General features: G+C 56.8%; 1 protein-coding gene across 1 annotated transcript in view; it reads right to left on the bottom strand.

The window, feature by feature from the left end:
* The window catches only part of ST3GAL1 (ST3 beta-galactoside alpha-2,3-sialyltransferase 1), a 95,272-nt gene that overhangs the window by 12,585 nt on the left and 65,361 nt on the right, over nt 1-17,326 (bottom strand). Inside the window, 1 exon segment of the mRNA XM_030303993.1 lies at nt 6,159-7,073. Within this exon segment, the coding sequence (XP_030159853.1) occupies nt 6,159-6,470 (312 nt within the window). The 5' untranslated portion in view covers nt 6,471-7,073.

Raw genomic sequence — 17,326 nt, 5'->3', positions numbered from 1 at the left:
AGCCCGGCTATTACTGACTTACTCATCATTCATGACTCATTGCAGGAAAAAAAAAAAGTAAGTTCATTTTAAAAGGAACTCTCACATCCCCACCACAAAGGGACAGCAAGGATTACTTGGCCGGAGAAGAAGGAGAAGGAGGAGGAGGAGGAGGAGGAGGAGAAGGAGAATAGAAGAAGAAGAAGAAGAAGAAGAAGAAGAAGAAGAAGAAGAAGAAAAGAAGAAGAAGAAAGTAATTGCAGAAAACAATGAAAACAAAATAACGTTATTTCATTTCGGCTCATTCGGTTGCTTGCCCCGGGCAAGATGCCCACCCTCCGTTAGAAGGAAAGCCGGCAGGTGTTTGAAGTGCAAAAGGAAACATCGGGTCAGGTTCAAGTCCTCGCGACTGCAGACCCAGCGAGAGAATGACAGCGGACTCCCTTCCTCGCTCTGAGATGCGCGATTCTGGAACCCTCGCATCTGACGCCCTCGCATCACCTAGAATCACACCGCTGGCCACGCACAGGCGGCACATGGCCCACGTCAGCAACTCGGGTCCACTGCAGGGCTTTCCTGGCAGCGCTGGAGACCCCGAGGCCCCGAGAGGGGAAGGGGCCAGGCCCTTGGGCGCGTCAGCCGCACAGCCGGGAAGAACTTGGGGGAGGAAAGCCGGGCTGTGTTTCTGCAGGTTAGAATCCGAAATCACCCACCGGCCAGCTGGGTCAGTCGGGGCAGGGCACTCAATGCTGCATCCCTGCTCCTGTCCCCCTGGGGAAGGAACAGTCTGTCGCGTCTCCCTGACTTTTGTAAGTAACAGGAAGGGCACTACCAGGTGCTGACTTGCGCATCGGAGAGAACGTTGCATTCAAAGTTCACCCTCCCCCCCTCGCTCGTCCTGAGGAGTTTCCCAGTATCCTTGTCTGCATCCAGTCCGTGCTCCGGAGGCACCTGCCAACTGTGGACAGGGAACCTCGAGAACGCCCGCGACTCAGGGCGGGGTCGGGAAGCAGAGGCCAAGTCCGGGATGCGTCCGCGAGAGGCGGGCGCTGTCTGCAGCGAGGGAGGGCCGGGCATGCCGTCTCCACTGCGGGACCCACTTCGGCGGGCTGGGACAGGGAGGCGCACATCCTGGGCACACTCACGCTCGGAGCACAGTCTGGGAGAGCCTCCCTCACTGCACGTGCCCTTGCACGTGATCTCACGGGGATCTTGGGGGCGTGAATCACAGCACAGACAGTCCAGCCTGGAGGCGTGATGTCTGGCCTTCTGTGCCCCCTGTCGCAAGCCCCCGTGTGTGCTGCAAAGAGGCACCCTCTCCTCCCATCCCTCCTTCTTTCTCCATCCAGTGAACCCTGCTCCTCCTTCCTGGCCCAGCCTGCCCTGCGGCACCTGGGAGGCCTCCCACAACCCCCCACGATATTGGTCCTGGCCCTTATGCATGTGCTGCGAACCTCGGGTCCCTCAGCACAGGCGTCGTGTGACCCGCAGCTGTTGTGGGCTTGTCTGTCCGGCCCCCTCGGCATCCGAGCCACAAGCACAGGCGTGACATTCGGTAGCCTGCTCCGTGTGCCTTTGCTGTGCTTGCTGAATACGTGAATGTCCTCTACCAGGGTCGACACACATTCACACACCCATGGGACCCATCGCTGCTGAGCCCCCATCATGTGCTCGATGCCGTGTGGCGTGGGCAGGTTAGAGCGGGGACTTTTGCCGGACTTTGAAAGCCCATCATAGGTGGGAGCATGCATTGTTTTTTTGTTTTTTCTTAAGTTTGTGTATTTATTTATTTATTTATTTATTTAGAGGAGAGGCAGAGAGAGAGCAAGCGAGACAAAGAATCCCAAGCAGGTTCTGCACCTGTCGCAGAGCCTGAACTCTCGAACTGCAAGATCGCGACCTGAACCTCGAAACCAAGAGTCAGAAAGCTTAACCGACTGAGCCACCCAGGCGCCCCCCACACATTCTGTGGCTCCTCTTACACGCCGGGCCCTGCGCGGAGCTCTTCATAGGCGTTTTCTCATTTATTTCCCATAACCGTCCTACGAGAAAGGTGATACGAGGCACCCATTTTACAGATGAGAACACTGAGGTGCGGTGAGGTGGAGTGGGTTCCCCAGGACCCCCCAAGATATGAGTACCCGGGCCTGGCTCCAGGGCTTAGGCACTAGAATGTGATCCCACTGTGCCCCTCACCAGTGAGAAACAGAGGTTAAGATGACCTCCCAGGCTGTGGTGAAGTCGGGGGGCTGGAGGGCAGTGCCTGGAAAGCTTGGCCAGAGTGGCTCTTGGCATTGGATGGGGGCTGCGATTATCAAGTGCACTGAGCACGATGATCGGGCAGCAAAGACGTCTCCTGTGGTTGGGGCAGGACCCGGGCCCCACGGAGCGGGAGGGCCCCAACACCGTGTGGCCTGTCTCAGGAGTGGAAATGTGGCCGGGACACAGGGTGCCTGGGACAGAGGCGGGAGGAGAAGGTCACCGGGCAGGCAGATGGGGGGCGGGCACCAAGCCCGAGGGGGACCCTGTGCGATTGCCCCGGTCTTCCTGCTCCCGTCGGAGCTACATCTGCCTTGTGTTTTTCACCTGCCGGGAGGCCCCTGAGACCCACGGGGACCTTGAAGCTCAGAGACGCGGGACCCCACAGTTCTGGCCTCAGAGTCCCCCCGGCTCGGCTGGTCGGCCCCAGGCCCCGACATCACATCCTCCGCACTTTCCCAAAACCCCGGGGAAGGAGGGACGAAGGGTCTGTGGGCCCGGCTCCCCCACTGGTGGCTGAGTGGCCTCGCCTGGCTGGGTGCTCCCTGGGTACAGACCGAGCTGGAAGTGTCGACTCCAGCCGTCGCCTCCACGCCGGGCTCCGAGGAGTCTGGGACGCGGCGAGTGTGGGAGTCACACAGTGTGAGCCACCTTCCGCTGGCTCCCTGCCAGCCGAGCGCCCCGCAGCTGGGCTCTGACCGGGCTCACGACATTTTAAAGGCACGGGCTCTGTGGTTGGAGCCCTGGGTCTGGATGCATCAGGGACATTTTGCCTCGGCTGTCTGGGGGCCCACAAGCCCAGCCCTGACGCATCTTGGAATCCCTAAGCTGCTTTTGACTGCAAATATTCCGGGCCTCCACCCACAGAACAGGGGTGCCTGTCAGACGTGGTGTCCTGCTTCTTCACTCCAGACATGTGGCCCGCATCCCGTCAAGGAACCCGGAAGCTCTAACGCCCGGCTCGTTGCTATCGATTTCTGTTCACCGGGGGCTCCCTCTTCCCAGCGCCCATCTCTTCCAAGTGGCCACCAGGGGCTGAGCTGCAGAAAAAGAAGGGCTGTAGATAAGAGCTGGGGGTGGGGACGTGGGAGGACAATTTGATAAAATGCTAACAGTCACTTGGAAAAATGTTCAGCCTTGATAAGCGCGGGGGGGGGGGGGGGCGGAAAGCAAATTCATTACTACTTGCCCATTCAGCCAGCAAAAAATAAATAAATAAATAAATAAATAAATAAATAGAAATGTTAGCAGCTAGGGGCGCCTGGGTGGCTCAGTCGGTTGGGCGTCCGACTTCGGCTCAGGTCATGATCTCGCGGTCCGTGAGTTCGAGCCCCGGGTCGGGCTCTGTGCTGACAGCTCAGCCTGGAGCCTGCTTCCGATTCTGTGTCTCCCTCTCTCTCTGACCCTCTCCCATTCATGCTCTGTCTCTCTCTGTCTCAAAAATAAATAAACATTAAAAAAAAATTTTTTTTTTAAAATGTTAGCAGCTAATGTTTGCCGTGTCGTAGAGAACGTGGGCAAGGCGGCCGGTATAACCTCAGTCTGAGACTCGGCAAGATGAAGACGTTCACTCAAAAGCACTCTTGGTAAGACCTAGAACGTCAGGAGCAAAACCCAGGGACCGTGACGCTACGCCCTGATTTCTAAGTCTAGAAGGCACAGAGCATATTCTGTGAAGATACCTAGGGTATAGCGAGAAACCGATGTGCTTTTCTTACACCTTTTTGTACATTCTGGGCTCGGCCCAGCCTGCAAATTTTAGAAACTGCCCTCCCTGAGGGCCTTAGGGAAGGAGGTCGATGAATACCGTCCTGGCTGTCCACTCTAGAAGTTCCCTGCCAGGGTCATCTGGTAACATCTGGAGACGTTTTGGTTCTCACAGCTGGGGGACGGGTGAGGCCGGCATTTAGTGGGTAGAGGCCAGGGACACTTGTGCCAAACGTCTTACGATGTGCACGACAGTCCCAGAAACAAAGAGGTATCCAGGCCCAAGTGTCAAGAGTGTGAAGGCAAAACCCTGCCTGGCCAAGCTTTGGTCCACTGCCCCCTTTAGCAGACTCTGGAATCTTCGAGGGGGTGTAGACCCTGCCTGCTCTGTTCTGTCACCTCCCCGGAACGCACCCCAGGACCTGCACACTGACGTGATCAACACAGCTCAGTGAGTGAACCAAGGCTTGGCCCAGGCATTCCGATTCACTTCTTCTGAGTCATTTCAGCCTCTTCTCAGATGTCCAAATGGACCACAAGCTCCCGGAGTGCAAGAGGTGCTTAAAGAGGGGCGCCTGGGTGGCTCAGTCGGTTAAGCATCTGATTTTGGCTCAGGTCATGATCTCACAGCTTGTGAGCTCGAGCCCCATGTCGGGCTTTATGCTGTCAGCACAGACCCTGCTTCGGATCCTCTGTCTACCTCTCTCTCTGCCTCTCCCCTGCCCCATGCGCTCTCTCCCAAAAATAGACCCAAAAAAAAAAAAGAAGAAGAAAGTAAAAAAAAAGAGTTGCTGAAAAGGAAAGTCGGCTTCTTACAGGAAGCCCCCCCTGGTTTTCTCAGCCTTCACTCAACTCCACTTCTTAACAGGATACATGAAGGCCTTCATGAGCTAACGTCAATGGCCTCATGGCTCACACCCCACACCCCCCATTCGCATTCGGATTTTAGCCAGGACGCTCTATGCCTCCAGCAACCCCACCGGTCTTTCTCACGCCTCTAGGCCCATGCACCAAGCGGTCCCTCTGCCTGGAGAGCCCTTCTCCGGTCCCCACCCGGACAACCTCTCTGAATCTTTTATGATGAGCGTGGCCACGGTCTCCTCCGACAGCCCCAGACCCAGGGTGGGGTTTGACGCCCCTCCTCTGCACCTGTGCATCTCCTGCGCTCCCTCCCAAGTACCGCTCTATCGCCCTGGCGTGCGGCTGTCCGTCTCCTCCCTCGCCACCCCTGCAACCCAAGAAAGGGAAGACTTTTCCATCTCCATATGCTGGCGCTTGGCATACAGGAAGGGCCCAAGGAATCTCCAAGGGAGGAATTATTTCTTACTCCCCTTCAATCCACTTTGGGGCTCAACACCCGGAATAACCTTTCAGACCACTAGACCGGATCGCGGACGCCCCTGGCTAAGATCCACGGAGGCTCCCTGGTGCACACAGAACAAACCCGACGCCTCACCGTGGTGCCACCCACCTCCAGGCCAGCACACCCAGCGGGCGCCACCCCAGGGCCCCTGTGCTCGCTGCTGCCGTGACTCCGGCACGTTCTCCAGACCCTTCCGTGGCCGGCGCCTCCTCTACCTCTGGGGCTTAGCTCAAGTCCTGCCTCCTCAGAGACCTTCCCCGACAGCCCATGACGGAGCCCCTGGCTCCTCTCACAAACCTCCTCTGGTCTTCCTCAGGGCACTTCCCCCTGAGCTTGGCTTCTCCGTCTCGGATCTGTCTCTCTCAGCCAGAACAGAGTTCCAGGAGAGTAGGGACCGTGTCTCTTTTTTGCATCTCGATATCTAGCGGGCGGAGCGGTGGCCCTGCACAAACGTTATGACCACGTCCCAGCTCCCGAACTTGTGAAGGGGCGCTTGTGGAAAAGGGTCATGAACGAGCATCCTGGATTTAGAGGCCCCTGAACCAAGTAACAGGTGGCCTTAGAGAGAAAGGCAGAGAGAGAGAGACCAGAGACCCAGAGAGACCCAGAGGAGAGGGTCGCGTGAAGATGGCGGCTGAGCCTGGTGTGATGTGTCTGCTGTTTCAAACCACCCAGTTTTGGGGCAGCCGTCTACGCAGACACAGGAACGAACGCAGAACGCTCTGCTCTGATCTACGCGTCGCGGGTCCCCGACCAATAGTTGTTGGGTGAATGAATGGGAGCCTGGCGGGGCCCCCCGGGGGCCCAGCCCCCGCCCAGTCCGGACCCACACCCAGTCCCCGGCTCTCACCAGCCACCAGCTGTAGGTGTCCTCCTCCAGGAGCGCGTTCTGGGCCGTGAGCAGCGGCTGCATGGACCGGTTGAACCTCTCGTCGAACCAGGGCGAGACCCTCTGCTGCCCGATGCAGCGGGCGCACGTGCAGGGCCTGTGCGCGTACTTCATGAACTTCTTGAAGTTCTCGGACAGCTCGACGACCATCTGCTTGGGGAACCAGGTGGTGGCCACCGTGGTGTGGGAGTAGTTCAGGAAGAAGGAGGTGAGGAAGATGAAGAGGACAAGGAGGGTAAGCACTTTGAGAGTCCTTTTCCTCACGGTCACCATTTCTGCTCTGTCCGGAAGGACGCCTCCCAGGGACGGGCTGGAGGAAATCACGCCCGGGAGCGGGGGCGGTGGGGGGCGGGGGGGACGCAGAAGAAAAATCCCAGAGACGGAGGCTCGGTCACAAGGCGAGGCGGGGACTCCCAGGGGGACTGCGGCCGACTTCGCTCCCGCGGGCCAGCGGCCACCCCAGTGTGCCGGACATCACCCTGTGACGGCCGGCGGCTAAGTGACCACTCGGGGTGAGGTTGATTCCCCTCGCATATAATCTGTCTTTCCAGGAGATAAGCAGGCGGCTTGGTCAGCAGTCCTTAAACAGCCAATAGTGTCTCTCGAAGCTTTAATCAAACTTAATAATATGATTTCCGTTCCCATCCAAAGGGGTTGAGGGGCAATTAATCTTTGTGACAGAGGCAGGGACTCTCGGAGGGGGTTGGTGGTGAGGACCTCAAAGGAAGGGTCACGGTGCAGGAGAGAGGGAAGGTGTCTTTGCCACCGTCCTCTGGAAGGGATGATGTGTGCTGATACTCAATTACAACCCGGTCTTTCCCACGCTGTCACCATTAAGCAGCCTGCTTGACGAAGGCACTGAGGGCCGTCTGTCTCCTGCACGGAAAAGGAGGAAGAAAACAGGGTGAAATCGCATTAGCTGTTATAAAAACCCATCTCTCTCTCCTCACCTCCTCCAGGATGAGCTCCGTGATCTCCCACTCTGTTGTCAAGCCAAGAGGTGGGAGGCTACGGAGGGTTTACTCCCCGTCTTGAGCCTCGGGGTGTGCCTGGGGCTAACGGGATGTTGGCGCCTATTCCGCTAGGTTGCTAAGGGACACAGAAGTTGCCCCCCCCCCATCTCTCCACAGCAGAGCCTTGTACATGTAAGCATTCAACCGAAGTTTGTGAAATGAGTCAACAATGCACGAACAGCGCCAGGCACCCAGAGACCGCTACGCACGTGCTCCTTTCTCGCTCCTTCACTGTCCTTTGGATTCTGAATTCAACAACAATTCTACGCTTCCGCGCACCCCGGCATGCACGCTCTGCCGGTCAGCCTCAGCCCTTTGAAGCAGGCTTTCGATGGCCCAGGTTCAAGTTCTGGTTTACCAGCCCTGTGGTCTTGGGAAGTCCGTCAGTCTTCCCGGCCCTCAGTTTCCTCTTCTGAGAAATGGGAAAACGACACCCCACTCAGAAGTGGTTAGAAAGGTAAGGTAAAATGCGACAGGCTGAGCTTCTGGGATGTTAGGTGACTGTTCAGCTTTTCTTTTCCTCTTTCCACGCATGACTGAATGAAGATTCTAGATGATCCACTAAAAGCCGGACACGATGGTCGATCATTCTTGCGTACCTATCTCGTCCAAGAGTCCTCAAAGTGTACTGCCAGACAAACGGGGGTCCCCCGTTTTGTCCTCAGAATACACAGGCTCAAGGAGACCACATGGCCTTCCGCAGGTCATGGGAAAAGAGGAAGCAGGTCCTGAATCCAAATCCACACCCCTCTGATCCCACGCGCGGGGAGGGGAGTTCCAGGATCAAGGACTCTGCTCGGGAAGCGATACGCTATCTGGCAACTGGTCTTCGGCTGGAAGGGTGCGCCGAAAGGGGGAGCAGATCTCATCAAAGGAAGCCGACAGGGACTCCTCGGATATGCATAGCACAAGTCCCCGGACGTCCCTGACCTTATGGCGGTCATACCTCTTCACTTGAGCATACTGACTCTGGTCTTTGCTTAGCATGTGTCCCCTGCCCCAGCCCCAATCTCCGTCGGGTCAATTCCTCCCCATCCCCAATGTGTAGATGCCACAGGTACATTTTTTTTTCTAGGAAAGTAACGGTTGGAGGGCTATTGATTACTATAGAAAAAGGGGGGGGGGGCAAAAGTCAGATTAAATCCATAGCGCATTCCTGGAGACATCCAGGGCTCCAATGTGCTACCGCCCTCTACGACCTTCCCGATCTTCAGCCCAGCGGGCAAGGGGACATCTTGATTTGCCCAGTGCCACTTGTCACTGTTCAAAACAACCCCACTTGTCCTGGTGACCTACGGGTGTCCAGAGTTGTCCCTTCCGGCCACCCCCCCCCCCGGCCGGCTCTTCCAGGAGGAAGCAGCTCTGTCACTTGAGTTAGATTAACCTGCTTACCGTCAAGGGCGGGCTCGGATTTGACTTGGCTGGCAGGGGATTCCCGGCCCTCTCGGTCCAGGGATGGATGGCTATGTGTGCTAAGTCCTCCAGTCAGACTGAAACCCCTGACTTGCAGGAGGCGAAGAAACCTTGATTTTGCTCTGGCTGTTGATTTTTGGACATAAAAGTCAAGGTCGTGCTGGCCGGTTTATTGGCGCAAGCGGACGAAGCGAGGGCTGAGCGGGACCGGGGCAGGTGGTGCTGAACCTGGTCCAGCCTTACCTGCAGTCCGCGCCCCCCCCCCCGCCTTAACATCTGCGTGACATGAGACAGGTAACAAAGCCCCTTTATTTTGTAAAGCAGACTGCTTCTCGCTTGAAGCGGTGCGACTGGTCCACAGGTCAGAGCTGTCCCTGCCTTTGGGCGCCTGCCCAGGCTGACCCCACCGTGCGGAAAGACCACCCACTCATTCTTCAAGGATCAGCTGGTGCGGACTCCGGAAGAAGGCCCGCCTCCTCTCTGGCTTCCACAGCACGTGGCTTCATTCCGGGTGTCCTGTTTACTCATCTGTCTCCTCCCTGGGCCGGGAGCTCACGAGGACGGGAACTCAGTCTCACTCACTGTTGGGTCCCCGTCACCTGGCACACACACACACACACACACACACACGGCACAAAGGAACGCCGAAGCAGATGCCGGGAAAGACAAGGGCCAGCCATCCAGAGGGGAGAGCTGGGCAGAAAAGCACAGATGGAGAATCAGAAGATGCTGATTCTCAACCAGGCCGTACCGCCCGTTTGCTGTGTGGCCGTGAACAAGTCACCTGCCCTCCCTGAACCGTTTCTTCAACGGGAAAACGGGGCTGGTATCACAGGTTCTTTCCGCTTTGCTGGGCTGTCACCCAGGCAAGGCTTGTCCAGTCATCTGATCCACGCACTGCATATCTTCTAGGGCTCTGCGATGCTCCAGGCTCTGGGATAGGTGGTTGGGACACATCAAGAAAGAGTCTAAGGTGGGAGGTTCCCAGGCAGATGCAAGGCCCTGGTGCCTTTGGGAGAAAGGAGGCTGGTCCACCTGGATCGATGTGGAGGAGAGGAACAGGCATGTGTGAGGGTGGGGTGGAGAGCACGGGACTGTGGAAGCCACTAGAAAGGCTGAGTTTGCTCAGAGTGACACGGGGACCCGCCGACACCAAGGGCAGAGACAAAGTCACTCAAATAGAGGACTGTTGGACCGCACGGATCAAATAAAGTTCTGAATGAGCTGTCAGGGTCCCTACAAGGTCCTGGCTCTATGGGACAGATATTCATGCTCTGAGCTGATGCTGGGCTGGAGCGAGGGGGGGAACAGAGGGCAAGGCTGGGCTACAGAAGCAGGGGAACCACAAACACCTCCTCCCGTCCACTCAGCACGTCCCGGTAGCCGCATCTCCGAGGCCAGAGCGTTCGCCCGGATCCCTCCCAGCAGAGACCTTCTGTGCCAGCATCAGTGAGTGCTTTCCAAAGCCCTCGCGTGCACAGCAATGGAAAAGCGAGAACACCCTTCCACCCCTTCCCCGGCCCCGGGGAAGAAACAAGGAAAGCGTGACTGCCCTCTACTCCAGTAAGTGACGCAGCCTGTGACACACGGGCGGAAAGCCAGCCCTGCTCCCGGGAGCGGAACCCGGACCAAGATGCCACGGGCCTGAGACCTCCGCGCGCGCGTGGCGAGGGGAGGCCGGCCACACCTCCCCCGGGGACACGGCCCCTGGCCCGCCTGCAGAGTGACGGGCACCTCTCAACCACGTGCTGGGGGACAAGCCGCTCCCTTTAGTCGCACTTTGCAGATACCGCGTCTCTTGCGAATTGGACAGCGGCATCCCTGTGCCTCGCCAGCCTATCGGTGCCGTTCCCCAACAGTGTTCGCTCACGTCGCATCTCTGCGTGACATTTTGGCCATCCTCGCGATATTTCAACCTTTTTCACTATTAGATTTGTTAAGATGGCCCGTGATCAGTGATTACGGCGGGCTGAAAGCTCAAATGAGGGTTAGCACTTTTTAACAGAAAAGGATTTCTACGTTAAGGTATGCACCTTGTTTTTTTAAGGCATAATGCTACTGCACACATAACAGACTCCCCCGGTGGAAGTATAACTTCTGTACGCTCCAGAAAACTCATTTGACTCACTTTGTTACGATATCCGCTGGATCGCGCTGAACTGAACTCTCGAGATCCCACGGTATGCCTGTACTGGAGGAGGCACGGGAGAACGTGTATGTGACAGTCTAAAGGGGTCACTGGCACAATGGTGACACACGTTAGCACCTTTTCAAGGATCCAGAAAGTCACGATTTCCCTCAAGATGGTGCTGTGCAAGGATAAACCTCTCTGGCAACAGGGAGAGGCTGGCGATGACCAGCCACTGACAGATGAGCTGTTTTAAATGCTTGGAAAGCCTGGTGAGTGAACCGCATGGGTTTCTGTTCCGTTCACGCCTGCCGCGGTGCACAGATTCCCCCAAGGCTGGGATGGCCCCCGGCTCTCCGCAGAGCCCCCGCAGGAGAGTTGCCAGTGAAATGACCAAGGGGGCGAGTCGATGTGTGGGTACATCAGCACGTCGCGTGGAGAAGTGCAGTGCTGCCCTCCGTGTGGACCCCCTCCGTGTGGGACCCCCCTCCGTGTGGATCCCCACAAACCGGGCCAAATGGATAATCATGCTTATTTTCCTGACATGGGAAACTGAGGCTCAGAGAAGGCAAGTGACCGTCTAAGGTCACACAGAGCGATGGTGGCAGAGCCAGCACTCTGCCCCCGCCTTCTGCTGCTCCTTCTAGATCTTTCTCCACAGCCACAGCTACTCCTCTATTCATCAACACTGCTCTCATCTTCATCACCTCCTTTCTTGTCATTTCTTTGGGCTTGAAATCTGTCGTCTTTCCAATTTCTTGAGACCACATACTACCTTGCCATGCCCTCTCCCTCTGCATCTAATGTCTTTGAATTAGGTGTTGCATTCATTTCAGTTATTGTATTTTTCAGTTCTAGAATTTCCATCTGAGCCAAACTTTTATGGGTTCTTGTTTCTTCAGGTGAGATTCCCCCTCTTGTCTATCGTCCTGCAATTATTCACCACATTTATTTAAAGACCATCATGTCTGTCCCTTGTGGACATTTGGAGAACATGTGGGTCTACTTCTATTGTCTGTTTTCTCTCTTTATTTCTCTTCCATCATTTGGTTCTGTCTCCCGGCATGCCTGGTAACTGTGCATACTGTATGTGCCAAAAGCCCAGAGGCCCTGGAAACAGGCTTGTCCTTATTCGGAGAGGAACGTGACCAGGGACTTTGTTCCAGTTGGTGACTGGGATGAGTGGGGCCACGCTCTAGTTTCACAGTGACTGGTCATTTCTGGTTTGCCCTCACTCAGAGGCCCTTCTCAAAGGATAGCGGGGATGTCTACCAGGCCCCTCCTCCTTGCCTGCTCTCACCTCGATTTCTGTCTCCCCTGCACTGTGAGGTTATCAGAAGCGGGGTCCAGCCTTTTAACCTCTCGGCTGCTGTTTTCAGCTTGGTTCTCGGGGTCTGGTCCCATGCAACTGAAAATACTGGTAAATGCCTTGGAAGGAAGAAAAGGTTCAGGACGATCCCTCTTTTCTCTCTGGTTCCTTTTGCTCTAGGTTCTTGGTCACTTAGGGTTGGGCTGACCTGGTGGTCCCGAGTTCCATTTTAATTTAATTAGTTTTACTCCAGCCTTGTGAGACGGCCCAACACGGAGCTGTTGTTCTCTGCTTGTCTCTGGAGCCTCCTACGAGCCAGCACGTCCCTCAGGCAGGAAGGCCGCACGATGTAAGACTCAAGCCCTTCTTCTCCCTTCTCTCTCGATCTTCCTCTCTCAAGTCCTGGCTGCCTTGCTGCTCTCTTAACACCTTCAAAGAGCTGGAGTTCTTTTCTTTTCTTTTTTTTTTTTTTTTAAATGTTCATTTATATTTTGGCAGGGGGGGCACAGAATCCGAAGCAGGCTCCAGGCTCCGAGCTGTCAGCACAGAACCCGATGCGGGGCTCAAACTCACGAGCTGTGAGATCACGACCTGAGCCAAGTCGGACGCTTAACCGACTGAGCCACCCAGGTGCCCCTCAAAGAGCTGGATTTCTGTCTCATCCGGCTTTGATAGTCCTCGGTGGGAGAAATGGTCTACAAGCTTCCTCCACAGCTGCAAGTGGAGGCCACAGTCTTTCCTCTGCTTCTATGATGCCTGGTGCCTGGCACAGCTTCCTGGGTGCATCAGGTGCTTGGCACACCTGGAGGAGGGGGTGGGGCCCAAAGAAGCCCCAGGGGTGCCACACAGATTGCATCGCCTCATACCAGCGGGGTGGGCAGATGGACAGGTGGAGGGCTGCGGCTGCCTCTCTCGTCTGCCACCCCCTTCCCCGGTTCCGTCTGCTTTCACTTGGGCCTCCGCACACACACAGCTTCAGAGGCACAGCGAGGAGGACTTCCCAGCTCAACCCACCCCGAGGCATGACGATCGGTTACGGGGACTTAGCGTCCACGAGGCTTTGGGTCATTGGAAACTGGCTCCCACTAACGTCCCGGCCTTTGGGGGTCCCGGCGGCTTCGCCTGGGGGCCCAGGGTGGCATGAAACAGGAACTAGCTAGTGAAGGGTCCCATCGCTTCTAGCAAAGAAGATCCCTTCTCCCTGAACTGCTACCACCAGCCCCGGCCTGTTCACTGGACACTTGGAATCCACCTCGTCTGGTTCTGTGAGGCACCTGCTAGTGTAGTCATGGTCAACAGCTGTCGGAAAGAACGACACAGACAGACCCGGGTTCGAATCCCGATTCCTTCCATTCCTGCTCGTGTGCTCTTGAGAATTCCTCCTATTCCTGGTCGTGTGCTCATGGAAAAGGCACTTGTCTGGATCCAAGAAGCAGGACTAATAGTGCCCACACAGGAGGGCTGTGGTAGATTTAAAAGGACGCGCACAGAAGCGATCAGCCGGTCTCGCACAGAGGCGGTGCATTATAAACATCAATTCTCTGCCCTCCCTAAGGTTCAGGCCTTCATTTATTAAAAAAAAAAAAAAAAAAAAAAAAATCCGACAGAACCCTGGTTTGCCCTCCTGGCAGGCTTATTTAAAAGAACAAATGAGGGGCGCCTGGGTGGCGCAGCGGTAAGAGTTCCGACTTCAGCCAGGTCACGATCTCGCCGTCCGCGAGTTCGAGCCCCGCGTCGGGCTCTGGGCTGATGGCTCAGAGCCTGGAGCATGTTTCCGATTCTGTGTCTCCTCTCTCTCTGCCCCTCCCCGTTCATGCTCTGTCTCTCTCTGTCCCAAATAAATAAACGTTGAAAAAAAAAATTAAAAAAAAAAAAAAAAAAAAAAAAGAACAAATGAAATCGGGCATGAACAACCCCGGGGGCATCATGAAAATGATGCTTCCAGCTTGCTGCATTCGTGATGCCCGTTCCTTAAAGGGCTGCTCCCTATTCTACTGGCCACCGACCCCCGAGGACCTGCAGGGAAGGGGTCCCAAAGCCACGAAGGGGCTAGCAGCCGGCAAAGTATATGGAGACCCACACCGCCCCAATTCTCTGCGCAAAGGTTAGTCTGTAGAGCATCAACCTTGTCCACACGCGAGGGCATCCTGCTGTTTGCACGGCCCGCTAGGCTGGGTCCAGTCCACTGGAGTGAGGACTCTTTCCTCCCTCCTCAGTGTCCCCCCAGGGCCTGAAAGTTTGGGAACCATGTTTCCCAGCTTCCCCTGCCTGTAGGGCTCCAGATGCGGTTGAGATTCGGGCCAGTAGTAGTTGGACGGGCAAAAGGGAGGCAGGACCATCCTCCTTCCCACAGGGATGGGTGCTGCTTCGCAGTCTGAACCTTGGCCCAGAACCACCTGCCTCCCTCACTTCCGGGCTGCTGACTTCCTGTAGTTTCCTGGCCCTCTGGACCTCGGCCTGGAGGAGTAGGGCCAAAATACCCAAGGACTGCGCTCCTGTCACCTTTCCAGCAACTTTGCAAGCACCAGATCCTGCGAATCCAACCCGCCCTGCTTAAAACTTCTGTCTGTCTCCCCTATAGTGTGGGGATAAGCATGGAACCTACCTCTCAGGGCTGGACCGAGAAAAGCAGGAGTCAGTGCAGGTCAATGGCTTAGAGCGGCGCCCAAGCACATCCCGAGCGCTCTCTGGGCTTTAGGGTTTATTATTTCAGTGGGTTCCGTTTTCTTGCACGGACTACACCCCACCTTACATCTCTGCCCCACTTCTTCTGACAGATGTAGAGGCTGAGCTCGCAGAGGGGAAATGACTCATCCAATGACACAGGGCAATGGCCACCAGAGCTCAGAGGAGAGCCAGGCCCCAGATTCCCAGACGTGCCTGGCTCCGGAGACAGAAGTGCTCTGTTCATGCAGCTGCGCTGGCGGAAAGGAGCTCGGAAGGCGTTGCGGGCTGAGCCCAAGCAGGGAGAGAGCCAGCAGAGGCCCAGGTGGTCCAGCTGCTGCAGCCAGGGGCGAGGCCCTGCAGGAAAATCCGAACTGAGCCCCTGGGACAGTGACCCGAGGGACCAGTCTGCCGTTCTGTAAATGGGGGGTAAAATCCGCCCTGCCTCTGAGGTGGTTAACAGGAAGGAGGTGTTCTCTCTGCCGGACCCTATTCTAAGCAGGACGGCAGGTCAAACTGCCCGAGCCCACGACCCTCCTGCTGCCGGGACGGGGTCTCATCTCCATCTTTCCGAGGCGGGAACAGAGGCTCGCCGGCAGGACAGGTCACCTGCCCCAGACCGTCCACTGGTGGGTGGTGAAGGGCAGGCAGAGCCCAGCGGGTGGCGCCCAGGGGTCTGCCCTGCCCTGAGCCTGGTGTGGGGGGTGCAGGGGAGGGTGAGAGGCCCCGCCGGGCAGGGGAGAGAGCGAGACCTCCCTGCTTGTTTGGTTCTCTCCCTGGGGGGCTCGCTCCAGCTCCTCTCCACCCACTCTGAGGTCACCAACCAAAGCTGGCAGCTGTATCCCCACAGGCCCGGGCCGGGCCTGGACCCGGCCCCAAGCCTCTCCCCTCCCCTGGGGCAGGAAGGACCGACCAGCCAAGCTTACAACCGTTCCCTGCACAAACTCAGCCGGGAGGAACCGGGCCACGACGAGCGGAGGCCTGAGTGGTGGCCCCGGGCACGCAGAGGCAAATGGGGGTCATGACAGGCTCCCGCCACGCAGGGTAGGGTGTGGCTATTTCTCTCTTTGCGGAGTAAAAACCAGGCCCGATGAAGCCGGCCAGCAACTGTGCTCACCTTGAGGCCTCTCTCCCCGCTCTGGGCTTCCCAGAGGACAGAGGACAACGGAGACGGCCCCCCCCCACTCTGGGGCAGGAGCCCTGCAGTCCGGCAGTGACACTGAGTCACCTCAGGACTTCAGGCGAGTCCACATCCCTGGGCCTCAGTGCCCCGTCTGTACGACGGGACAATGATGCAGCCCCTGCACGCCCCAGACTCGGTGAAGAGAGAAAAAAATAACGCACACGAGGTCAGCGTGGACAGCCACTTCCCAAAGGGACGGGTCGCCGCCACGCTACAAAACGTTACCCAGAACGCTGAATATGTACCAGGGATCAGAATCGGTGTGCTAAGGGTTTAAGGATATAGAAAGCGTCCAGAATGATCCTGACCCTCAGTAAATGCCAGTCGTTACCAACATTAACATCGGGGAGATTTCACCCCGCCTGGTGTCATCACACGTGTGAGAAACCAAACAAGCATGCGTTGTGGGGGAGGGGTGGGGTTCAGATGGAGGGAGCGGCCTGTGCGGAGCGGACGCCTCACTCCGATTTGCACCCCGCCACCTCATGCCGTGCAGATCCCGTCTCGCCCTAGGATTCTCGCATGCAACAATGGACTGGGCACAGGCCATGTGGCAGCAGCTCTGTACGTGCCGGTCAAACCAACGGTTCGGGAAAGCCAATGACCTTCATCCTCGCCCTCCTGGAACTTAACATTACAGAGTGGGGCGGAGGCTGCCATTACCAAGGAATCACCAGGGAACTGTGCAAGGGGTGGTGGTTCAACTCTGTGCATCCGCTCAGCTAGGCCCATGGCGCCCAGTTGCCAGTCAAACACGAGCCTCGGCGTCATTGGGAGGGCGGTTTAGAGACGTGGCCGCCATCTATCATCAATTTGACTTTAAACAAAGAAGATCAGCCCCAAAATGTGGTGGGCTCATCTAATCAGTTGAAGGCCTTCAGTGCAAAAACGGAGGCTTCCGGAGAAGGAATTTTGTCTCAAAGCTGTGCCAGGGAGAGGCGCTGGGTGGCTCAGTCAGTTGAGCATGCGGACTCTTGAGTTTTGGCTCAGGTCACGATCCCAGGGTCGTGGGACTGAGCCCTGCATAGGGCTCAGTGCAGAGCATGCTTGAGATTCTCTCTCTCTCTCTCTCTCCCTCTGCCCTTCTCCCACACTCTTGCTCTAGACAAACAGACACACAAATAAAGGAAGCCTGAGGTTCCATGACAGATGGGTAACTAGGCAGAGAAGACAAGAGCCTCCGGACTGGGGAAGCTGCAGGTGCGAAAGGTGTCTCGGGGAGAGCAGGTGAGTCTGAAGGAACTGAAAGAGAGAAGGCCACGCAGAAACAGAAACCAGAGCGCAAGATGCAAACGGAAGCTGGAGGGCGGGCGTGGGCCGGGCCCAAGGGCTGGGGTGACATCCCGGGAGTCGCAGGAAGCCCCTGCAGGGTTTGACACAGTGAGGCTTGCAGACCAGGCTCAGGGAGGTCAAGGCTTG

The sequence above is a fragment of the Lynx canadensis genome, chromosome F2 (genome assembly GCF_007474595.2).
Source record: "Lynx canadensis isolate LIC74 chromosome F2, mLynCan4.pri.v2, whole genome shotgun sequence".
NCBI lineage: Eukaryota > Metazoa > Chordata > Mammalia > Carnivora > Felidae > Lynx > Lynx canadensis.
This window is presented reverse-complemented; position numbering and strand designations above follow the sequence as displayed.